General features: G+C 36.6%; 1 protein-coding gene across 17 annotated transcripts in view; it reads right to left on the bottom strand.

Annotated features, from left to right (window-relative positions):
- TRPS1 (transcriptional repressor GATA binding 1) overlaps positions 1–27,060 on the bottom strand; it is a 253,008-nt gene that overhangs the window by 152,174 nt on the left and 73,774 nt on the right. For all 17 annotated transcript variants that reach the window (XM_067711439.1, XM_067711441.1, XM_067711444.1 and 14 more), the window contains one exon: positions 21,407–22,010. In XM_067711439.1, the coding sequence (XP_067567540.1) occupies positions 21,407–22,010 (604 nt within the window). The remainder of the gene's footprint in view (positions 1–21,406; positions 22,011–27,060) is intronic.

Below are 27,060 nucleotides of genomic sequence, written 5' to 3'. Positions count from 1 at the left end.
GGTGTTAGCTCTTCTCTAAATGTTTGATAGAATGTGCCTGTGAAGCCATCTGGTCCTGGACTTTTGTTTGTTGGAAGATTTTTAATTACGGTTTCAATTTCACTATGATCAGGAACAAGACAAGGATGTCCACTCTCACCACTCTTATCCTAGTTTTGGAAGTCCTAGCCACAGCAATCAGAGAAGAAAAAGAAATAAGAGGAAAACAAATTGGAAAAGCAGAAGTAAAACTGTCACTGCTTGCAGATGACATGATACTATAAATAAGAAAATCCTAAAGATGCCACCAGAAAACTACTAGAACTAATCAATGAATTTGGTAAGGTTGCAGGATACAAAATTAATGGACAGAAATCTCTGGCATGCCTATACACCAACAACAAAAAATCAGAAAGAGAAATTAAGGAAACAATCCCATTTACCATCGCAACGAAAAGAATAAAATACCTAGGAATAAACCTGCCTAAGGAGGTGAAAGACTTGTACTCAGAAAACTATAAAACACTGATGAAAGAAATCAAAGATGATATAAACAGATGGAGAAATATACCATGCTCCTGGATTGAAAGAATCAATATTTTGAAAATGACTATACTACCCAAAGCAATCTACAGATTCAATGCAATCCTTATCAAACTACCAATGGCATTCTTCACAGAATTAAAACAAAAAATTCTACAATCCGTATAGAAACACAAAAGACCCCAAATAGACAAAGCAATCTTGAGAAAGAAAAACAGCACTGGAGGAATCAGGCGCCCCAACTTCAAACTATACCACAAAGCTACAGTAATCAAGACAGTATGGTACTGGCACAAAAACAGAAATATAGATAATGGTACAGGATAGAATGCCCAGAGATAAACCCATGCACATACGGTTACCTAATTTATGACAAAGGAGGCAAGAACATACAATGGAGAAAAGACAGCCTCTTCAATAAGTGGTTCTGGGAAAACTGGACAACTACATGTCAAAGAATGAAATTAGAACACTACCTAAAATCATACACCAAAATAACCTCCAAATGGATTAAAGACCTAAATGTAAGACCAGATACTATAAAACTCTAAGAGGAAAACATAGGAGAAACACTCTTTGACATAAATCACAGCAAGATCTTTTTAGACCCATCTCCTAGAGTAATGGAAATAAAAACAAAAACAAACAAATGGGACTTAATTAAACTTAAAGGCTTTTGCACAGCAAAGGAAACCATAAACAAGATGAAAAGACAACCCTCAGAATGGGAGAAAATGTTTGCAAATGAAACAATGGGCAAAGGATTAATCTCCTAAATATACAAACAGCTCATGGAGCACAATATCAAAAAAACAAACTATCCAATTAAAAAATGGGTGGAAGACCTAAATAGACATTTTACCAAGGAAGACATACAGATGGCCAAGAGGCACATGAAAAGATGCTCAACATCACTAATTATTAGAGAAATGCAAATCAAAACTACAATGAGGTATTACCTCATGCCGGTCAGAAAGGCCATTATCAAAAAATCTAGAAACAATAAATGCTGGAAAGGGTGTGGTGAAAAGGGGACCCTCCTGCACTGTTGGTGGGAATGTAAATTGATACAACCACTATGGAAAACAGTATGGAGGTTCCTTAAAAAACTAAAAATAGAACTACCATATGACCCAGCTATCCCACTACTGGGCATATACCCTGAGAAAACCATAATTCAAAAAGAGTCATGTCCCACAATGTTCACTGCAGCACTATTTACAATAGCCAGGACATGGAACCAACCTAAATGTCCATTGACAGATGAATGGACAAAGAAGATGTGGCGTTGTATATATACAATGGAATATTACTCAGCCATAAAAAGAAATGAAATTGAGTTATTTGTAGTGAGGTGGATGGACCTAGAGTCTTTCATACAGAGTGAAGTGAGTCAGAAAGAGAATAACAAATACCATATGCTAACACATATATATGGAATCTAAAAAAAAAGAAAATGGTACTGATGAACCTAGTTGCAAGGCAGGAATAAAGACGCAGACATAGAGAACGGACTTGAGGACACGGGGTGGGAGGGGGAAGCTGGGGCGAAGTGAGAGTAGCATCCACATATATACACTACCGAATGTAAAATAGTTGGCTGGTGGGAAGCAGCAGCATAGCACAGGGAGATCAGCTCCGTGCTTTGCGATGACCTAGAGGGGTGGGATAGGGAGGGTGGGAGGGAGGCTCAAGAGGGAGGGGATATGGGGATATATGTATGCATATGGCTGATTCACTTTGGTGTACAACAGAAACTAACACAGTATTGTGAAGCAATTATACTCCAATAAAGATCTATTAAAAAAAGAAGGACATGACTAACCCATCAGTAGTTCTGGGGTGGTTTGTAATAAATCAATGACAATATTGTTCTGCTAAACCTAACTGTGGTCTTTCTAAGAGTGAACTGTTACAAAAATAAATAATAACTGCTTTTGAGAAAAACCTTCTGTGTCTGAGACCTGGTTGTGGAACCCGGTAATGTCAACTGAATGGGGTTCATTCAGTACCAAGTTGCATCACATAATCTAAGGATGGAGAGCTTCTTGGGAGAATCTGCAGCGCTGACCTGGGTTTTGCCAATCACATTGTAAGATCTTGTTCTCAATTAGACCCTCATGAGCTCCTTAGTAAAGAAAACGAATGTAGTAAATTTCACGATACGGGAGAAAAAAGTTGGCACCAAACAAAGTATAACAAATTTCTGAGGTTCCATGTCTTGAAAATGATATACTTTTGCAAAAAAATGTTTAGAAAATACTTAAGTTCAAAACAGCAATTATTTCAGACTAAAAAAAGAATAGTCTTAAATATCTTAAAAACCACAGACCTACCTGCAAGAAACTGAACGCAAAGTTTCCAAATTAAAAAGAAACGAGTTCTAAGAAATGATGGACTATGTATACGATTTAAGGACCTCGCTTATATTTTCCTGTGTAAATAAACTGATGAGGTGCCCAGAAGCTTCTTTAATAAGGCCAACGCATCCAAAATCTGTCAACTGAATAACTCAAATGCACCAACAAAACAATATCAACAGAAGCAACAATATGCAGAAATTCTAAGGTTTCCAAGACACCAAACCATCTCTGATTTGTTCAATCAGTGAGTCAAATTCACTGAATCAAAGCAAACCTGTTAAATATAGCTACCGGAGTTAATATATTTAAAATATTATCATTTCAAAATGTAATTAATATAAAATTGTGGGGCTTCCCTGGTGGCGCAGTGGTTGAGAGTCCGCCTGCCGATGCAGGGGACACAGGTTCGTGCCCCGGTCCGGGAAGATCCCACATGCCACGGAGCGGCTGGGCCCGTGAGCCATGGCCGCTGAGCCTGCGCATCCAGAGCCTGTGCTCCGCAACAGGAGAGGCCACAACAGTGAGAGGCCCGCGTACAGAAAAAAAAAAAAAAAAATATATGTGTGTGTGTGTGTGTGTGTGTGTGTGTGTGTGTGTGTATAATTGTGTAATGTGATAGCTTCAATATTGATTTTTTTCACTCCCAGTCTTAGGAACATGGTGTGCATATTTCAGTTCAGACTAGTGGCATTTCAGGTACTCCATAACCACATATGGTGAGCTCCTACTGGACTGCACAGAACTGCTCTAGATAAACTGCTTGGATACGAGTTCATGACTCTAGCACCGGACACATGCTGTGATTCCTTGGCCTCTTGTTCCACCTTTATTCATCAAACCAAAATTCAGCTTAGGCATCATCTTCTCCAGTATGTCTTTGAGGACCTCCCAGGCCAAGATAGCTACCTGCACTCAGCACCGCCTTCTCTGCTGCTGTATTTTCTGCTTTGCATAAATCACCCTGTTATATTTCTGTCATCTTGTAGATTTTGTTCAAGGGCAAAGACTTGTCTTATTCATCTTGTACTTAGCACTGAGCACAGAGCCCAACACACAACGGGCTTCTGCCACATAACCTTCAAACTTAATTCAACTAGCTGCATGTTATTTGGGGGCACCTTACTCAACTTCTCTGTATCTTTGTGCCTTCACTTAAATGGGGTTGCAAATGTTCAGTATCACAGTGTTGTTCAAAGAATTAAGTGAGATGATGCCTATGAAGGTTCTTGGCATAATTCTGGACATGGTGAAGCACCCTTTACTGTACTTCCTCCCAGGAGGCAGAAACTATGTGTAATTGACCCCTGCATCACCACAATCATAAGTGATGTGCCAGACACATGTTTTATAAAAGAATGACAGATTAACTTGAAAACCTTTTACTTATTAACAAAAATAAACCCGGTGTAAGGCTTAATCAAAATTATATACTCATGTATAATATATAAATACACATATACATATATATGCACATACTTGTATACGATTCAAATTATACTATATTTCATAGAATTCTTAATGCCTAGATGACTTCACATTCTTGAAATTTTAACCTGAAACATACATATGGCACAATTATAGACTTTTCAGCATTTTATCATCATAAAAACAGATATTCTCTTTTTCTTCTTCTAATCTCTCCAAGGTTAAAAAGGATTTTCAAAATGCAGTTTACAATAAAAATATTCAACAAATGAGCACTGTATTAAAAGAATAAATTGTGGTTTTAAATTTCTAATTAATTTATCTGAAAAGTTGATGTTTTATGTTTTGATTTCTGTCATGAGATAGAAAATGTACCATTGCTCTAAAATGAATGAATCAGATAGGTTTTCCCACAGATGACTATTTTAGAAAAAAAAAAAAAATCTACAATTAATGGGATCAAAATTTTGCACTGCCCCACATCTCTAAACTGATATATAAATTTAATGATTATATAAGTTGAACCATACCAGCAAATATACTCCTTTTACTAACATATGTCAATATAATCCCAATTAAAATACTCTGTAAAATTGCCTACAATATTTCAGATCAAAATAGCTTCTACTGAAATAGACTTTCCTGCCACTCTGATTTAGAATCTCACTTTGCCTTATCAGCAGATGGTAAGCCAAGTACTATTTAAATCCATATGTCTTCCATAGGCGTAGTTCAAATACTCGATAAAAAAGATGAACAAATGTTTTAGAGCTAATGACATTAGCCTTTGAGTGAAAAAAAGTAACAAAGTAGAGTTTCACTTCCTGAAAATGACTTTTACTACATCGCATTTAGATGATTGAAGGAGCTACATCTCTGTAAACCACCCCCACAAAAATAACCTACTGTACAGAACAAGGCAACAGTAAAAGACTATGATTTTGATTATTTCTTCAGGAATCCTTCCTCTCTGCATGGATTCCAACCCTGAAAGGCAATGAATCTGGTACCAGAGGGATACCATAGTGTAGGTACAATTCAACAACATCAGGGCCAAAAAGAACAGGGTAATTCACCAGTTTTCTTTTGCATTTTACAGCTATACCCCTTTTCCCTCCTCTCCCCCTACTACTTTCCTAAAGGGTCAGGAAAACAAACAAGAACTCCATTTAAAGAACAAAGCTCCCTGACTTTGTAGATTTCAATGCCACAGACAAAACCCATTCTTCTATTCATTTCTTCTAGGCAAGGAGATTAAGATGATGGTTTTGGGGTTTGTAGTAAAAACAACACATGTATTCCTGAGTTCACAAAAGCTTTTGAACTCTCCTTTCCGGGTTTGTCTCTAGCAAATGGGATGCTGCAGGCTCAAGGAAAAATATTATCTATGAATATCTTTCTCTTCTTCACATCACATTTTCTAGTCTTGTAAGCCTTTGATTCCCTGACTTGATCATAAAATTATTGGAATAAATGGTCCCATCTGCCCATTCCCTCTTATTTTGAACCCAGTGCCCAATGTTCTAAAACATTTCCCTTCCTTAGAGGGAACCGTAGAGAATAGTGAAATTTTCTTCCCACATTTTAGATTCAGCAGTGTTCAGCATCATGTTCTATAAACCGTTAGCTGTGCAGAAGATTGATTATTTCAACCAAAATGGGATTTACACTTATTATTTTAAAAAGAATTTACACAAAGAAAATAAATTTTGGATAAGTGAATTAAAAATAAAGATAAACAGCTTTTACTGGAACTCTTTTTAAGCCTAGAAACACATTGGCAGATTGCTTCTCTAGATTCCTGTATCAAAAAACTCTGTCAACCCTGAGAAATCACTGTTTCACCAGATAACTCAGAAAAATTTTCAAATTTATAAATGGTCCAGTAAAGCTCAATTTTTTTTAATGTGAAACCAAAACTGGTATAATTTTATGGTGTTTTTACCCAGAGTAAACAACTTACCAAATAGTATTATACTTTAAAGGCTACTGGAAAAAATTGCAGGTAAGTAATAACTTACCTAATCCTTTAGTCCTAAAAAGAGTATCCAAATATTAATGTTTGCAATTATAAACTTAATTAATGGTAAAAATTATACAAGCAGTATTGTAGGCTCACACAGAAATTAAAAGGTAGTTTTCCAATTTTTAAGAAGGTGGATATATATTCACAGAATTCCATTCAATTAAGTATGCACTGATTCTAGACTTCCTAAGAGATGAGCAGTATGGCGGGGCCGATAAGAAATAGAAACATAAAAATGGCACAGCCCTTCTCTCTCAGGAGCTCACAATCTATTGAGGGAGAAAAACTCACGAAGGGATAAATTATTCCACGTGAATCCCAACTCAAAGCCATGTTTAAAACTCATCTGATTCGCTAAATATAGAAATATAGAACAGTTAAGACATCTGACTGAACCTGAATATTGTGCAGTCACTGTCTAGTCATAGAAAGGTAGGAGCGGTTTGGGCTGGTCACAAAGATGGATAATTAATGAATCTAAGCTTGTGGGTCTAAGTGTAAACTTCAAGTGCATTATGACTTACCTATCTCAGAGCCTTTATCCACCTATGGTTTGGTTAGCTATTATGAAGCAAGTGAGATTGATTAAGTCATGATTAGAGTTCATGGTCCTGCAAGTGCAGAAAGAATCTCTTAGAAACACTCTAGATATAAAACTTAAAAAGGCTTATCTTTAATAACGGAGAATCAGTACACCAAAGACAGCCTGTTTACTTTTTTTTTTTTTCCTTTTGCGGTACGCAGGCCTCTCACAGTTGCGGCCTCTCCCGTTGCGGAGCACAGGCTCCGGACGCACAGGCTCAGCGGCCATGGCTCATGGGTCTAGCCGCTTTGCGGCATGTGGGATCTTCCCGGACCGGGGCATGAACCCGTGTCCCCTGCACCGGCAGGCGGACTCTCAACCACTGCGCCACCAGGGAAGCCCCAACAGCTCTTTTACTTTTAAATGATGATGGTGTGTCTACAGAGAGTTTTTGAAAGAACTGCCATAAATTCTGTGATCATCACACAATGGGCTGTGGTTGATTTTTTTTTAAATGCATTTTAATTTATACTTCTTACCAAAAAACTAAAGAATAAACTTATGATTTTTTCTTAACATTAAATCAGTAAATAGACTAGTAAAAAGACATAAGCCTATCTCTCAGATCCAAATTGTTTAAAGAACTGAAAGCCTTGAAGCTTGGGAGATTTTAATCAAGACTTCCATTAACCCCCTACCAATATCCCAGGGACTGTAGGAATTTTAAACAAAAGGGAAAGCAATGCTTTTAAAATGACTTAATGTAATACAGTATTAAGATATGTAACACTTTTAGCCATTAAACAACAGGTGACGTATCACAGGCAAGGATTTCTCTTTCTTCTCAATGACTAAATAAGACATTAAGTAGGACATGAAAATGAGCCAAGGAATCAAAGCTAAGAGAAATGATTAGTGAATAAATCAGAACACCAATATATAAAACCAAAATACAACAGTTCTTATATATAATGAATCAATCAAATGAGTATAGTATGTATGGCATACACTTTAAACAGGTTTTCAAGAATTTTTTTTCATTTATATTTCTTTTGAAACTATGTATGGTATGGTGGTATGTAGAATTATTTTTAATTTATATTTGAATAAAAGAGTAACTTATATATGTGCATATATAAAGTATATATATATATATATTAAAAGAAACTTTCTGATGCTTATTTACACTAATTAAAGATTTTATTAAATTCTTCCTTCAGACTTTGATTTAAATAACTCAACTCTGTTCTAAAGCTTATTCTTTCCTTTGGGTTTATGGTGCAAATAATAAGATCTTGAGGTATGCATGTTTCTGCAAATTTCTGAATCCTATCAATTAACAAAAGATTTTTCAATACACAGAGGATCTTAAATTTAATCTCATAAATGTCAAAACAGTAACTGTCACTCTAGAGCAAGACTCATCTACTATGCTATTTTTTTAAGCTGCAGTTACATAGCTCACCTTTGACTTGGATTATCTTTAGACTTTTGTACTTTGATTGTTCCTCAAGTTCTCCAAACACCAAAGTTCTTTTTTGTTGGTTTATTACACCCCAAGAATCCCCTGCCCCATCTATCACCACCTATGCAAACCCCAATCCTTTTTGAACCAACCAATAAGCAACCTCTTCCAGGAGGCCTTTCTTGATGGCTCAATTAAAAATAGATAATTTCCTCCTCTTAAAAAAATTAAATTTGGGATTAACATATGCACACTACTATATATATATATATATATATATGTAACATATAAAATAGATAACCAACAAGGACCTACTGTATAGCACAGGGAACTTTATTCAATATTTTACAGAAACCTATAAGGGAAAAGAATCTGAAAAAGAATATATATATACATTAATCACTTGCTGTATACCTGAAACTAACACAACATTGTAAATCAACTATACTTCAATAAAAAATGCTAAAATATTAAATTAAATTAAATACTACAGCTTATTTGTTCCACTCCATGGCACTTGGCACGCCTTTCCTTATACCATAATCATGTTTCTGAACATTATCTGCCAGACTGGTTTACAAATGGTTTAAAGAATCGGTGACCATAGCTTGTCCATGTTGATAACACTCCTAGAATATTCTGTGCAAACTAGGTTTTCAATATAAACTCAACTATTAAAGAAATGTCGGTTCATTTAGAAGTCATTCCAACTCCTCTGTTCCCTATGAGAAATGCCATTTCTTGCTATCCATTAGATATTTTCATCTGAATGCCCTGCAAACTTTGTAGGTGTTAAGACTACCTTATTTAACACTCACAAAAAAGCTCACGCTAGAGTTCTGCTAATGGCACTACCATTCATCAAAAAGCAATTTAGAAAAGTGTGGACTTTGAAGTCAGCCTATATGGACATGGTCTAGCATGACCCAGTCACTTACTAGCTGGGTGACTTTGGGCAAGTGACTTAATATTTCTGAGGCTCTATTTCCTCTGTAAAATGGAATTAAAGATATCCTCTATGGCATGGGGTTACCTGGAAGATTAAATGAGTTATTACAAATTGAAAGGAGAGCCTGGCCCATAGTTGGTGATTATCAAATGTTAGCTATTATTGGTCTCCTTGTCTAGTCATCCAAACTTAAAGCCTCATTCATCATAACCTCCCTCCTCTTGGTCACCCACACATGTCAACTTGGCTAACTCTTGAATATTCTACATCTAGCATATCTATAAAAATAATCTCTCATTTTCACTATCCTAGTGTAGCCTTTGTTATCAGTCATAGGATAAGGGATTAACCTACTAACTAATCTCCTTTATCCCAATTCTGCCCACCTATCCACCTTCTTCCAAGCCATCCTATGTAAAATGGGATAGATATTAACCTTGTTAAAGGTTTGATCAAGATATCTTTGATCTAAATCCTGTGATGGTTCCCTACTTCCTTCTGAAATAAACAATTTCAAATAAGCATTTAAGGAAATTCTCCTAACATATATGTCACGTCTTAGCTACGCAAACTATACTGCACATACCTTTTGATCAAGCTTTTCCATCATGTATATCTTAAAAATGCCCTCAGCTAAACTCACACTGTTCTCTCTACAGAGCTTGCCTTCCATGCAGTCATATTCACTTGCTGAAAGCTTAGTCTTTTTTTCAAAAATCATCTCAGAAAACTCTACGTATGACAACTGTTTTCAATCACTCAACTGAATGTGATCTGTTCCTCTTTAAACACCCAAAGACCACTGCTCTCCTCTCCTTGTCCCTTTTATGGAAGTCTCACTTTTATTATCATTGTCTGTATACTTAGCTTATCACTTATACATGATTGTATATTACTTGAGGGCAAGAACCCTGATTTACTTATACCCATACTCTTTATAGGATCTTTCATGGTTCCTGAAACAAAGTAGGTGCTAAATTATTATTTATAGGGCAAGAAAAGTTAGAGACCAGTACATCAGGGAATGATTCTACAAAGTTATCTTTTGCTTTGAATTTCTATTTCTTTCAAGTCTGAGTCTAGGTTAGTTTGGTTTAACACATGCTGGTTCTTTGAAAATAAATCCTGAACCCAGATGAGTATTAATGTATTTAAATTTAGATACAACCAATTATGCATTCAAATCCCCCAAACAAATGGGTATATTGTTAAAATTTCATGAACTATAAATACAAATAGTTTCTAGTCTTTGAAAGGACTTTGCATATAGCAGTGAGATGCTTGAAAAAGAAAATGAAAATGGGATTTAGAATGGTTTTCTACACTTCCCTTTAACACCTGAGTTTCATTCTTACCTTACCTTAAACTATGTGAATGACCTTGAGAAAATTAAAATAAATTCAAATAGTTTAAAACAGAGTTTGTGTGTGTACCAAGTACTTCACTAAATAGCTGCTGGCGCCACCTTTATGTGATCACCAAAGCATATTAACTTTAAGAATCTTTTTGGAGACAGTGAAATCCCTTTATATATTAAATACATATATACATAAATATTAAATATATATATACATATATATATACATATAATATATATATTTACCTTGTAAGACTCATTTCAGTACATTACACTATTTAAATACTCTTTGAATGTCAAGGTGACTAAGGAATGTTTCGATTATAAAAGTGAAATAGATACTTCACTGAATCTATGTTGGTGCTTCAGAAATGTACCTTATTCAAACCTTCATACTAAGTTTTCCCCCATAATAATGTTTAAAGAAAATGTTGGGGGTTCTATTTCTTAGCTACCACTGTGAGGCAATTCTCACCAATGAAATGTTTTACCATTTCCCAAGAGTATACATACACATAGCCTGGTAAAGTGACCAATACTTGACAATAAACTCCACTACTGTGTCACCCCACGGAGGAACCTGATTATAGGGAAGCCAGTTCTAACAATTTAAGATTGCAAGCAAGATAGAATTATTTAGCTACAAGGATATTCAATGCAGCACTATTTACCACAGCAAAAATTGGAAGTAACTTCAATGTCTGACAACAAGGAATCAATAATCATCTTTTCTGGTACAACTAGTACAATACATAATGAAATATTATGAAGTCAATAAATGTGATATAGCAGAATAAACACTAATATGAGAAAATGTTTACAATTTATTATAAAGTGAAATTGAAGGCTATTTAATAATAAACACATAAGTCTATGTTTGTATGTGCATGTCTTCGTGTGTGTGTGTCTCCAGAAAGGGATAGATTAAAGTGTTGAGTAGTCATTTTCTTCTTTTTTGCTTATTTATATTTTCTAAAATGTATGTAATGAACGTATATATTTTAATGGGAAAGAAAATGCCAACAAATACTAATTCGATATCCTTTTCTCTTTTCAGAGACTCTTCCACGGGTAAGAAAATGCCAACAAACACTAATTCGATATCCTTTTCCCTTTTCATAGACTCTTCCTAATTTCTTTCTTGTTTTCATCGCCAACGCCACCCTAGAGGCCACCTCCTCTCCTGAAACCCACAGGAACTGAGTGGAAATATGGTCATTTCCATCATGACCACCAATACTTCTAATAATTCACATATGAATAATGAGATATTAACTCTGAAGGAACACAAAGAATCTAAGATAGGTTTATAGTTTTAAGATTTCAGTGGGGCGAAACTGAATTATTCACATCCATTAAATAGAGTTTGAATGATTCACAGCCAATTTTATTTTTATAATTGTAATGAAACAGCTGGGATTAGAGTCTATTCATGGACTCATAAGAAATTTGCACCCCACCTACTAAAATTAGTTTCTGCATCCAAAATTCTGATTTGAACATCTGACTGTGAAAAAAACAGGCAACATCGCTCAATGCCAAGAAACTGAAGAAATAGACTTTAAACATGTCATATTCTCACCAGAATTATTTTATTTCTCATTGTGTAGACTTCCCTTTATCGGCATTCGTAAGTGGCCCCTTAATAGCATGATTCTCTGAAACAAAGGTATTTTCAAAGAATGAGCTTTCTTGTATAAGATAAGTCCCTGTTGAAGATTTTAAACTGTATTGTGACAGTTGTTTATAATTTATGGGTTCTTAGCCATTAGAGGGAAATCTAACTTAGGAACTTGGACATCAAATACATGATATCTCTTTGGACATTAGCATCACTAAGTCCACAATAGAAGATATTTGTCTTAAAGTTGCCTCGGGTATCAATTCACAGACCTAAATGTTTAAGGTTTTATAGAAAATTTGCTTGGCCCCAGAGTTTGCAATTTTAAAGAGATCTGAGCAATTGTATGCTTCTATCTCCATAATTTTCCAAAGAAGGAAACAGGACATAAGGACTGAGTGACTCATCCAGGGTGGTCACACGGCCAGTTAGTCACAAAGTGAGTCGAGAACACAAAGCCTTTTCCTCCAATCCAGTACTCTTTCCACTACATCACAAGGGAAGAGTAAAAAGAAAACTTAAAATATAATTTTACTGGAAAATACAATCCTGTCAAGCCTGAATCACAACCAGAGACACTCCATTAAAGGTGGAACACACCCACCTCTAAACCCAGCTGTAACCTCAAAAGGCTGGGCACACTACTAAAGAATAATTCAGATATATTTTGGAGTCTTGAAAAATATTTAAATCATATGTGAATTTGAGGTAAGCTCTAAATTTTGATTTGATTTTTAAAAAAATCCTACATGAGATACATTATCATAGCATAAAGTTTTGAGAGGCATATTAAGTGGATAGTTCATTTGTAGACCATAGACTGCCCATCGTGACAGTCTACATTTTAAAAACCTCCAAATTTCTTTGAATCAGTTATATGATTCAGGCGAAGTGATGGATTTTCCTGAATTATCAAGAAAAGTTTAGGTTGAAAATTCCTGAGATTAAGAAGAATTAGATTAGCCAAACATGTGTATCTTCTAAAATATGACCAACACTGCTTCAACTGTAGCATGCTTTGCAAAACAGATAAGCTTCTAAAAAGTTATAAGTAAATAAAAACATTTTCATTTTTCAAAGTATCAGGGAAGAAATTTTAAAAGTCCCATGCGGAGGTTCCGGGGTTTTTTTTTAAAGCAAATGATTATTTTTAAGTAAAGCAAATAGCTCTCTCAAATGTAATATTTGTAAATGTTTAGATTCCCATATATAAATCTGACCTAACTTGTGCATATAAATGACATCAGGGCATGTTTTCATAAGTGTCATTAACGGGGTAAGAATGGCCTGAGAGGGCTTCCCTGGTGGCACAGTGGTTAAGAATCCGCCTGCCAATGCAGGGGACACGGTTTCAAGCCCTAGCCCGGGAAGATCCCACATGTCACGGTGCAAATAAGCCCGTGCACCGCAAGTACTGAGCTTGCACTCTAGAGCCCGCGTGCCACAACTACTGAAGCCGTGCACTAGAGCCCGTGCTCCGCAACAGAAGAAGCCACCACAATGAGAAGCCAGCGCACCGCAACAAAGAGTAGCCCCCGCTCGCTGCAACTAGAGAAAACCCATGTGCAGCAACGGAGACCCAACACAGCCAAAAATAAATAAATAAATAAAAATAATGGCTTGAGATTCTGTATTTTTAGCCTATAGCAATTACAAACTCAATGTTAATTGAGAAAGTATTCTTTCCCCTGTCTTTTTAACACGTTATTAAGAAATAATAAAGACTATTCTGACATTCTGAAAATCCTATGAAAGAAAAATACTTTCTAATGGAATCAATGTAAATATTTCAGCGACAATTAAAACTAAAGATCATTAAATTCCATATTTTAAAGAGAAAAATCAAGTTCTCTCTTATATTCCCTCAAAGCCCACGCTATTACCCCACCACATCCAACACACATCCAATGAAGGCAAAAACTGGGTTGAGAAATTGTGAAGGGTAGTAAAAACATCATCCATGAAGGCAAAAGGAAAACAAGGAAAGAGAGTTCTCGCCTAAAAAAGGTAAGCCTATCTGAGTTGACTGCTTTCCCTTAAGAAACATGACTCAACTCTGCAGAAGAACATAGGTCGTACTTGGAAATAAATTCCTCTAGAAAACAAACTGTGCTGCACACATAATGTAAGGGAAGCATATCATACCATTATCTGGGTATTGGATATCTGTCATATTTCATATACATAAGAAATAGCTCTTAAAGATTATCATTTGCTTTTTCCTTGATTACCTGCATTCATCATTAAATAAGTCAATTTAGTTTAACAGCTCTCCTTAATTACGTATTTCTAGGATATTATTCTCTAAGCATTATTTATGAGTGAATTTATTTTTATTTTGTATCTTAAAAATGACCCACTTCAATGACAGTGACTTGGACATGGGACACCATTTATTATCAGTCGGATTTTCTCATTTAAATATTATACAGTGTATTCTGTCTTTTAGAAATATCTCTGTATATCCTTAGTTTTTTCTGATTAATCATGATGTTACAGATAGGTAAATTTCCAGGGCATGAAATGGTTCATCGCTTTCATAATTAATATGCCCAAATTAAATCTTAGAAATTGAGAAACTCTTTTTAAAAAGGCAAGTTAACATGTAAAATTATGTGCGAGAGCTATTTGATCATCCTAACATGAGAGATGATACCACTCAATTGATCACATCACAAATGTCCTGTACTTACAAAAACAAAACGAAAGTAAGATTCCTTTGCCTTACCCCAATCACTGATAACAACATAAAAAATATGCCGTAAGATAAAGTATTGTGGGTTTTTTCCAAAATGACGTCATAACCCCGATTCTGTTTTACTTGTAAATTATAGTTAATTACAAACATCTATAAATGAGAATGTTACTTCGCCAAAATGAAGGAAATAGGGTTCTTGGAGCCTCACTGAAACTATCTGCATCTCCTTGAACTAGTAGCACAACCACACGCGGCAGTATCCTACCTGCCAAGCGTCCTTGAGTTTATTGGTAGACCATCTTAGTAATCAATGTCCTGGTCTATAAACACTTAATGAAAGTTCACTGACAGAGTCAAAGGGAAGGGAGAGTAAAAGAATATGACAATGGAAACAATATTCACTTTTTTGTTGGGAGCAAATACCAAACACAGAAATCCAAGGTAAAAATTTTTCCTGGATTTTAGGTAATGAACACTTCTGTTAAATCCACCCATCAGACTGGACTTGGCCAGAAAAATACTAGATTCACATCGAGGCTGCGCAGCTCATGGCTGACACACTTTGGAATCATTCTGCATCTGTGCTCCTGAAACTTGGGCCACCTTCTGTATACTCTTCACTTCCAACATCTAAGAACACTCAACAATAGGGTCCTTCTTGGGCCCTGTTATCTTCTGACTCATGCCGTCCGTGAAAAAAAGGAAGCCAAGCAAAAGATAGTTATACAGGAAATAATTAACAGATACCGTGCTGAAGGATACCATTTCACAGGGACTACAAACTTACAGCCCAATTCACTAAAAGATACATCTGCTTCCCCTGCCTTAGAAACCTGGGCCAGCAGAACTATGCCAGGCTTCACAAAAAGCCTAGGTTACAAAAAAAGAAAAAAAAAAATGTGCTTTTAAAAAATACTTTAGCCAGGGGAGTTGACTTAAAAGAAAGAAATCAGAATAATAGAAAATCCCATTAGTCAAACATATATGTATCAAATTGATTTTACTAGTGATCTATTGTCAAATATGGTATGCCAATATAAAAGATGAATAGCCAATAAAGGAAAAAAAAAGCTACTTAGATTTTATTTAATAAAAATTAAAATGGTCATGTTCACTATTAAACATAACTAAGAGGATGAATAATTGTTATTTTTAAAATAAATTTATTATATATTTGAATTTAAACCATACCCTTTTCTAATAGGTGACAACAGAAATGCATCTATCTAGGGCAGAAGCACAGAGATATACAAGGATTGTTAATCTCTGGATACAGTAAATGGTTTTTAACATTTTATTCTTAGGCAAAATAAATATCAGCGGCTACCTAAAGAGAAATTTTACAAACAAGGCCTAAAAACTATTTCATAGCTAATGATTAGGGAGGTGTATGCTTCCTATTTCTCCTGGTATAGACTTTTCTCTTTGGTATTCAATATATGCAAATATAAAAAAATTCAAATGGGGTCAGGAAAATGGTTATGTATGTAAACACTATGTTTAGACAACAGTACCTAGATGATAGCTGCTTTTATTTTCATTAAACATGAAGCAAAACAATAAATATCAGACTTTTCACCTGAGATCATCTTTAGCTAAAAAAAAGTTCCTGCGGTCTTCTGTCAATGGTTGTAAAGGCATTCAACACTGTCGCTTGTTTAAACGTCTCTTTGACTGCCAGTGGACTGTCCCCAAAAGAACATTTTTGCATCTCAATAGACTGTCCGGTATCAACAATCTTTAAACTATAAATTTAACGCCGCTGAAGAAAGGGGGAAATAACATCTGCTTTGTACTGTCTTGGTATCACATTTACAAAACGAACAAATAATCATACTACTTTGCCCTTATCTAGAACCCTGCATCTGACGATCTCAAATGGCCCGACAAACATTAATTAACTAAGCTGCGCAGCACTCCTGGGAGGATGGCTGGCATCATGATCCCCTCTAGCAGACAAATGAACGGGATCCTGGGAGGCCCTTTCTCTGAGCCAATGGCTCAACTCGGATCTCAACTCCAAGAACCTGAAACTCAACTCCACAGCCCATGGCCAGACATCTCTGCCAAAACCAAGCAGTGCAAAATGTACATGTTAAACAGGACAAATCCGCAAGTAAATTTACACTGAAATCAATCACAAAGAGATTTATTTTTCCCCTAGGTGCATGTGCAAAGTGGACTGATAACTAGGGCATCTGAACTGGTGGAAGAATTAGAGCCTACGAGTTATCTGACTGTGACGTTCTGTCCTGACATGACATGCAGAAGTTTATTACGTAAGTATAGATTTGCCAACTAAACAATTATACTTCTGAGTTTCACTGAAAAACGAAAAAAATGCATGTGATATTGGCAAAATCTTTGTGAAATTTAATAACAGGTGTTTGCTTCCTTTTAATATGGTTATCAGTTAAAAAACATCGCTTTCTGTGTTATAAAATCCAATCTAAAACGTTAATTACAAGAATGAAACCTAGAATTCCTCAACAGGAAATAATAAAACGAACACAGTTACATCTGCATAAGAAGCTACCAAATAATTAAAAAAATAAATACCTTTGTTAAAATAAAAATTATACAAGACGCTGATCAGAAAAGAGCACCCGACTACACTGAGTTCTGACTATACTACACTGTTTAGTTTAAAATGAGAAAGGAACATCTATTTGAATATAAAAAACCAATTAACTTTTACTTTTAGCAAGACAGTATTAAAGACATTAACATCTTCCTGGAGCCAAATTTAAATGCTGCGTTTTCAAAACATTTTCAGGAGCTGATTCATGTTTTATAAGATCTATTCTAGAAGTTTTAAAAGAGGAATAATTAAACTTTACATATAAACTTGGACTATTTCTAGCAAAGCATCTAAAGGGGCTAATATTTCTGTCTACTCATAAAAAGAAAAAACATGATTTTATAGAAATACTGTTAGTGCACACAAAACACTGATTTTCATAAAGCAATTTACAAGATGAAGCTTATGTTAATGTGCTCCCTGCCATACTCAAAGCACAATGATCAACACAGGTCACATACACGATTTAGAATTTTTTATAACAAGATCAATTCCATACTAGTAACAAGGGAAGTCTAAAGGTATTCACCAAATGAAAATACACATAAATGAGCTGCCACTGAATATAAAACTAAAAGCCAGACACTGACCTAAGGAAAAAAAAAAAGAAAAGAAAGAAGTGAAGAAAACTAATGAATATTTTGAAACTTGAGCTCTTCTCTGTGATTCTTGTATTTCCTTCCTCACTTTGAGTGCAGCAGAATTTCATAACTTCAACCAGTTAGAAACATGTAAAAGAAAGACTAATATTCTGAAAGTGATATTTTAATGATGTGCTTTGTGACATGACCCTAACTCCATTCAGCATACTCTTTAAAATGTTTCCATTATTTAGCAACATAGTGTTAAACTATTTTAAATTAACATTTTCTGTTGGACACATTTTCCACACTTAATTCTTGAATATCACTCTGCCCAGTAGTCAAAGATGATAGTCAAGTTTTTACTTTTAGTATTAGAAACTACATGTATAAATATATTTACATTTGTCCTATTAATGCTTTATTGGATGCTCTAATTAAAAAATCGCTTTTAAAACCTATTTTCCATTTCTTAAATTGCTTACTATTTCAAAATAAACATACCAAACAGCAAGTTAATTTCAAGTTCCATTCTACTATTTAAACTCAAACATGAATGTTACATTCTGTAGATATATACTTACACAGACCCCTGTTTTTTCATTTAAAACATGGAAATTGTATGTGCATATTTCACTTGTGTACTTATAAATTTTTACAGGACACCTTACTTACTAACTAGACCTCTAAAATTACAAAATTAAAGTACTTTGGTTTTGCCTTAGTAAATATGATGGCAATATTCTTTTGGGTTTCCCCTCACTGATGGCAGAGGAAGGAGTGAGAAGTATATGTTTGCCATGATAACTTAGCAATACCAATTTCTACCACCAAAGTAGATTTCTTGTCAAATTCACAATCAGAATTCACCAAAATAGAATTCTTGTCAAATTCACAATCATGCGCTCTTAATTCTCTCAAGTATCTTAAAAAGCTGATCAGCAAGACATGTGTAAATTAAAACTTTTAAATTCAGTTAATATACTAAATATTGGGTCGGCCAAAAAGTTCATTAGATTTTAAGTAAAAATAAAAGCCACATTTTTTCATTTCATCTAGAACTTTACTGAACAGCGTATTCACTAACCAAATGAACATTTTGGCCGACCCAATATTTCACAATAAATCAAATCAGCTATACCTCCTTATTGCAAATGTCCAATAAAATGGGTGACTTCCAAAAGCACTATTCAAATGCAATGAAAATATAAATTTTAAAGATCAAATTTTACTAAAATCACAGAAGAAAGACCCAGGCCACTTTAAAATACGTCATATATATATATATATGTGTGTGTGTATATATATATATACACACATATAGAGAGAGAGACTTTTTTGTCAGCTCTCAAAATTTAGTAGATGATGGTCTTTAAGTATCACAAATCCTACAGTTAGGAATCTGATATTCACTGTAGAACACAGTTAAGTAGCCTCTTGCTGAAGATTTCCTACTTCAGCAGCTGATGTGGAGGAACTGAAAAGACAGTTGAAATGATGCAACAGAAAGTTGAAGTCAGGGAATTAAGGAAGCGGAGGAGTTGAGAAAAACAATTTTTTTAGAAAAGTATTATCATTCTCAGGCTGCTTAAAGAATAGAACTATCCTGCTCAGGCTTTAAATTGCACTGCTTCATAAATTACTGCTCGTTCCAAATGCTTAGTGTTTACAAACGGTGGCAGAAAAGGTAACATTCCAGAAACAGTCTAAAAGAGTCACACAACTTGGTATCAGATGAAGATGTCATGGATGAAAACAGTTTTAAATGGAAAAAAAAAAAAAAGAGTGGGGAGTTCTAGTGATACAGATGTAAGGAAATCAATTCCACCACGCTCTCAAGATGCAACATGAAATTTAAAAATCCTAGGACACTGTCATTCCTGCCTTATAATCAGAAACCGTAAGAGCCACTTGAGACCAGAAGAGTCCTCATATGCTACGAAAATGATGAGCATTTACAATGATAAAAATGCATAATATATGAAAGAAGCTCCCTAAATTGAACACTCACTTGAAAAGCACAGGAACTATTTCTCTTCTTTCCAAAGTTATTTATGATAAACTTGCTCCTTCCGGGCAGGAAGGATTCTTTCTCAGTGTACAAGGAGGCATCTCCTCTTCTGCATTCAAGCCCTTCTCTTAGCTCCAGGGCATGACTGCGGATGGGAAAGGTAACAACTTTTATAATTAACTGTGCTCCTCCAAGGGGCGTTTCTCAACTCCACTAGAGAAAGCCAGAGAAGCACAGATAAGCCTCAGAGAATCTACATGAAATAAGAGCGGAGTAGCCAAGCCGACATTGGCAAGAGTAATTTTTCTCCCCAGAATACATCCAGAGAGAACTCGGTGGTCTCTAACCTCCAGGTCAAAGCACTGGGCTGGCTGAACTAACCAGCTCTTTTGTAAAGGTTAGCTGGATTCTGATCCTACCTTCCATGAAGGAACAAAGCTTTGAAATCAACCGGAAAGCTCAAAACTTCTCAAAGTCAAGGTGAGATGTTGCAGTGGTAGTGCCTTAGGCAAAAAGCAAGCAACACTCAACTGAATTTTCAAAACCTAAAATATTTCTTAACAATTCACAGTCTACACAGCATGAAGAGAGTGAGCAAGGATCTTATCTTACAGAGCTTTTGTTTAGTTTCTTTTTCACGCAGGACTGTGTCTTTCTCCCTACAGGAGCCCGATAATGTAAAATTCATGGTTCTCTTCTTCGGATGCTCTTCACACCATTCACACTTAAGTCTATCTCATTTTTCCCCTCCTCTTGGCAACAAAACAACAAGCATTGTCATTTGTACATAATTACGCTGTGAGTTTTAAAAACACTACATTTCCGTATTAACGTCTCACTGAGGGCTTTGCATTCTTAGCGATTTAAATCTCTGCTCATTTCCTTATTAACCATAGACTGTGTCACACCACCTTAAGATTTAAAAGTCATTTCATCGTTTTAATGTAACAAATGTGCATCCTTCTGGGATTCCGAGCCTCCCTTCTCCAAAAGCGGCCTCATGGTTTTGCATAATCACCAGGGATGATTAACAAACATTCAATCGGAGCTGAGAGTGGTGACAAACAAGTGACTTCCACCCACTCGATCAAGTGTATGTAGAGTCCACACAAACACACGTGAGCTGCTTTCTACCACTTTGGCCTTATTAAGTATACATCCCCAGACAGATACACATCATTTAGTTACACTTGGTAAGTCATGATACTAACTCTAGAGAAGGTACATTCTCCCCATTTTCCCTTCAAGATATAGGAATTATTTAAAAAAATTAAACGTTCCTACCCGTAACAGGGACTGGGATTCATCCTTGGACTTGTTTTCTCCGGATGCAGGATACTGCTGGGTGAGGGCGCCAGCCTTCTCTCCGCCTGCAGGCACCCCCTGCAGGAAGCCCTTGGTCTCCACAGCCAAGCCATAAATAGGGCGCGCCAGGTGGGCAGCCTCTACGTTGGGGCTATCCCTTAAAGTCTTTGTCTGCTCTTGGGGGCCGGACACAGGGGTCAGAAGCCCCAGGCTTGCTTGGGTATAGGATGGACTGCCCCGTAGGATGTCCGCCCCTCTCCAAGTCACGCTGCGAAGGTCATCACTTGAACTCTCAGCCCAAGCTTTTTCTTTCAGCCCGTCCTTCTCTTCTAGCTTCTCCCTCTTCACCACACTCTCAGCAACCGGCTCTCCCATTTTAGAGTCTGGATTGAGCAGACTGTAGACCTTGAGGTCAATCTTGGGCTCCTCCTTGATGGTGGATACGGCATGCCCGTCCTCTTCGCCGTTGGCTGTAGTGCTGTCCTGTTCCTGGCAGTGAACAGTGTTGAAGTGCTCCAGTAGTGACTGAGTCTCGGCAGCTGTAAAACTGCATTGACGGCATTTGTAGCAGCTGTGTGCTCTCCTGCAGAAGAAGAAAACCATTACTCGAAATCTAGCATTCAGAAGGGCTTTAAAAAAATAGTCTTCAAGCACCTGAATTTTATCTCCTGTAATGTAATAGGTAGAATGCAATACAATATTCTCAATACCCAGAAACTGGCATCTTCCGTTCTAGGTAAGGAATGCAATATTCCCGTTTGTTATATTAGCAATAACAGGTATCTGCACACACAGACACACTTATGCGCACACACTCCAGACGAGTCACATTTAAAACTGGTTGATTTGCTTTATTATTGAAGGACCTGCTCTGTTCATTTTACTGTGACTGGATAATCATCAATTCTATATTATTTAATAGATATTCATAAATTTTTACACCTGATTTCATCAATGGACTTTTCTCTTTCCACTTATTTAAACTAAACTGGGATATTTTTCACTATAAATATATATACATTGCTAGTGCTGAAGTGCTCTATACAGCTTTTACATATATTAAAGTAAATTCTACCGAACTGATTACAATGTTCTTTTCTATCATAAAATTTAGATCCATTTAATCAATGAAATGTGGTTGACTGAGCTACATAATCTAGTAAATAAAATATACCAGAAGCTCAAGTTTTTTAAGACAAATTTTTTCTATCTGTAAGGACTTATGAACATTCAACAAGTTGAATGTCTGTTGGGTACCAAGCAGCATGATAGGTGCTGTACAGATATATTCATTAAAAGAGTGTGTGTGAATGTATGTTTACGTGTGTGTTTTCTTTTTATAAGGCATAAGACAAGGAGACCTTATTGTTGGATTTCATAGCATCTCCTGCTGTTAAAGACAGAATGGTAACTGTTAAATTAAAAAAATGTTTGATTAACAAAGAAGAACAGAGGCACTGTATCCTAAAAGGCATACTGGAAAGGTACACAAATAACTGGGAATAAGGCATACATTCTTTAACTGTAAAAACCTTGTATGGCTTTCTAATTAAATAACCATGTGAAACACTTGCTACTCCACGATTTAATGTGTTAGGAGTTACAACTTAAAATAACAAAATAAGTTTTGAGAGCTGTTACTTAAATCTACTGCAGGGGCTTCCCTGGTGGCGCAGTGGTTGAGAGTCCGCCTGCCGATGCAGGGGACACGGGTTCGTGCCCCGGTCCGGGAAGATCCCACATGCCGCGGAGCGGCTGGGCCCGTGAGCCATGGCCGCTGAGCCTGCGCGTCCGGAGCCTGTGCTCCACAACAGGAGAGGCCACAACGGTGAGAGGCCCGTGTACCGCAAAAAAAAAAAAAAAAAAAAGCTACTGCAAAGTAGGTACCCCTATATGTAATCTGTAGATAATCATCACAATATTACTTTGCCAGGCACTGGGTACACATTGGTGAATACAAGGCACATAGTCCTTGTTCACCTGGTGTTTAGAGTCTAGTCAGGAATGACAAGCTTCACACTGTTCTCTAAATAAACATGTAAGGACAAAGTAATATGTGCTAAGAATGGAATGGATGGGATGGTAAGGCGGTGGAAGGGCTGCTTAAGGTCCTCAGGAAGGCCTTTCTGAGGGCGATTTATCAAAGCAAAGGATGGAAAGGAGCTATCCTTGTTGGAGGAGGAGGGAGGGGAAAGGGCAGTACATTCTAGCAAGCCTGAAATACTGAAAGAGGCCACTGATGCTTGAGAGGAATAAATAAGAGGAAGCATAATAATCAACAAGCCGGAGGGTCACCTAGAGCTTTGTGGACCACGGCAAGGAGGTAGGTATCTTCAAAGGGAAAGGGAAGCAACTGCAAGGTTATAGGTAGAGGAGTAGCATAGTTAAATGTGTGCTTTAATCACTTTGGGAGTGTAAAAGTTTCTCTACTGCAGGACTTCATTCCGAGACCTGATGGCTGAAAATCCAAAAGAACATTCTTATTTTATGGAAGCAAAATTCAAAGGTATTAAGACATGTAACAAAATCTCAGCCAATATTTGTTGAGAGTACTTAATTTGGTACATGATTATCTTCTTGTGATTAACAGCTTACATTTGGTTGAACAAATATGGATATTTAACTTCTACTTTTTACAGGAGGTTGTTTTCAATCTTTTGTCCTATTTTTCTTCACGAAGTAGAAAAGATAAAAGGAAATACAATAAATGAAAAATAATTTGATGATGAATTGACCATAAAAATATTAAAATGGGGCTTCCCTGGTGGCGCAGCGGTTGAGAGTCCGCCTGCCGATGCACGGGACACGAGTTCGTGCCCCGGTCCGGGAGGATCCCGCATGCCGCGGAGCGGCTGGGCCCGTGAGCCATGGCCGCTGAGCCTGCGCGTCCGGAGCCTGTGCTCCGCAGCGGGAGAGGCCACAGCAGTGGGAGGCCTGCGTACCGCAAAAAAAAAAAGAGAAGAAGTGCAAGACTCTAGAGTACCACATGAAAAGATTATTTTAAGACAGAAAGACTCCTAGTTTTATAGGAGAAGCAACTTAGTTCACTTAAAAGTAAGACTCTAGAACCAGAATGCCTAAGTTTCAAGCTTGGCTCTGTATTTTACTATATATGTGACTTTGGATAATTTACTGAACCTGCCTCAATTTCCTCACCTGCAAAATGAAAATAATAGTGCATCTAGTATGAGTTAACCAATATAAATCCTAAAATTAAGTAAAGCCCCCCTTCTGTGTGAATCTGCATTCTGCACTATCCAAAGGAGCTAAAACTTACCACCTGGCATTTTGGTATCATTCTTTTCCACTCCCCCAGGTACCTTAACCATGACAGACATCTTTCTTAAAACCATGTTTATTTCCTAGCAGATCCTTTGTTTTAAGACATTACCAGGTAGAATATATTTTTTGCCTTTTCTGCTTCACCTAGTGGTGTTCAATGGCCTGAAAGATGGAGCAGTTTAGCAGTTAATTGTCAAGCCTTACTCTTTTTTCAATAATAGTAGTCAGAGCCATAATCTTAAAATTCTGAATAACAAAGACAGAAAGGGCATTACCTGTGTTTTCCTGAAGTCTTCAGAGGTAGGGATGCTTTGTAAGCGTATTCAGGAGGGTGGTTTAGAACCATAATATATCTAGTAATATATCTCAGTAATTAAGATTATGTGCCTTCAATATCTACTTACTCTGCAATCTAGAAATGTCCTTGAGCCAACCTATTCCTTCACCATAAAAAGACGAATACATCCAACCTTTAACTGGTATGTGACTGACATGTCCTCCTAAATATACAAGGAGTTCTGGGTGTGTCCTGTCTAGGCAATGAATTCATCACAACGTATCACTTTTGACACAAGGTGTCTGGGGGCTTCTAGGTTTTCTAGTTTCAAGTTCCTGTCCCAACGGACAACTCTCTGACTCCTTGCAGGTCTCGGCAAGAGCTGTTCAGATCTGCCCACAGAGGAGCTCTTATTCTGACTGATCAAGGCAAAAGCTTCCGTGATACAGGTGCTGTAGGACTGTCCAAATGCAGAGGACGGTGAGGCTGGGTGTAAAGCAGAAAGGAGACAGAAACTGCAGAGGTAAGTTTTCAGTGAGAACCGGGTTTTACATTGAAAAGAAAAACACATACTAACAGGAAGGATATTAAAACGAGCTGGCAATAACAAGCTCAACGCACACACGTTTTCTTTTGAAGACTTCAAAGCACTCACACATATGTGATCTCACATTCCACTGAGGTATAAAGCCCATTTTATAGATAAGTAAAATGAAGGAAGTGCCTTGTCCATTTAGTCTACGTCAAGTCAAGAATACACGGCTTCTACCTTCCAGACTGATGTTCTATTTTTCTATCCTCGGTTGCCTGAATTTTTAACTTTATACAAAAATAAATAAAATTACTGACAATACTGACAATGAAAAATGAGGGATAAAAATTGAAAAATGAGGGGAAGGGAAAGGTCTTCTAACTGACAGAAGTGAGACTGACTACAGCAATGGTTTGCAAAACGGGCTGCAACTGAAGGAGTTTCTTAGCAATACAGATTCCAGGGCCTCTCAGTTGCCCTATTGAAGATCTGAATCTCCTGGACATAACTTGAGAATCTGAATTTTTAGTAAGGTCTTCAGGGGACACCCATGCAGGGACCAGTCACAAACTACATTAGTAGATATATCCTGGTTCAAAACAACTGAATGAACACACTCAAGACATCCTCTACCACCTGTGGCTCTAATAAAACACAGGTAATGCCCTTACTATCTTTGTTATTCAGAATCATAAGATTCTGAGTGTGACTCCTATTCATGAAAAGAGAGTAAAGCTTGACAATTAAGCAGTAAACTGCTAAACTGCTCCATCTTTCAGGCCACTGAACACCCTGAGGTGAAGCAGAAAAGGCAGTTTGCTGCATAATACTCTGGAGAACTGAAGGACTTCTTTCTCCATATAACAGTCATCAAATAAATGATAGGAAATATATGAAAAAGACAACATCACTGTACTTTCAAAAGCTGGGAGCAACATGAACTTTTCAATCACCTATGCTAACATCTAGAGCGGTGTTTCTTAAACCCTAACATGCAGAAGAATCATCTGGGAATCTTGTTAAAACTCAGATTCTGATTCTGGAAATCTGGGGTGGTACCCAATAGTCTCTATTTCTTACAAAATCCCAGATGATGCTGATGCTGTTGGTTCCCAGACCACACCTTAAATAGCAAAAGTCACGAAGCCATGGTCAGAAATACGTCGATGAGTGTTAGATTGGAATGAACTCTCAGTATATATACTCAGTACTTGACAGAACATTCCCAAATGAATTCTTTATGATGAGCAACATCATCTTCCCTCTTAAGGCACATACTCCCACCTCTGAAAGTCAACCCTAACAGCTTCATAAGCTAAAACTATAAACATGACATTGTCAAGCATAATCCGCAAATAGTCATTCATCTTCTTTATTTCACTGTTTGGGGATCATCTTTCAGTATTCTTTAGTTCTAGGCCATTTATATATATTATTCTACAACAATCACACATAGTACCTATTTCCATCCCTACTTCATACAATAAGAACATGAAGCACAGACAAGTCAATTCATAAAATAATACGGAGTGCATGATGCAG

The sequence above is a fragment of the Pseudorca crassidens genome, chromosome 17 (genome assembly GCF_039906515.1).
Source record: "Pseudorca crassidens isolate mPseCra1 chromosome 17, mPseCra1.hap1, whole genome shotgun sequence".
Classification (NCBI taxonomy): domain Eukaryota; kingdom Metazoa; phylum Chordata; class Mammalia; order Artiodactyla; family Delphinidae; genus Pseudorca; species Pseudorca crassidens.
Note: the sequence above shows the minus strand (reverse complement) of the source record. Positions and strands in the feature narration are given on the sequence as shown.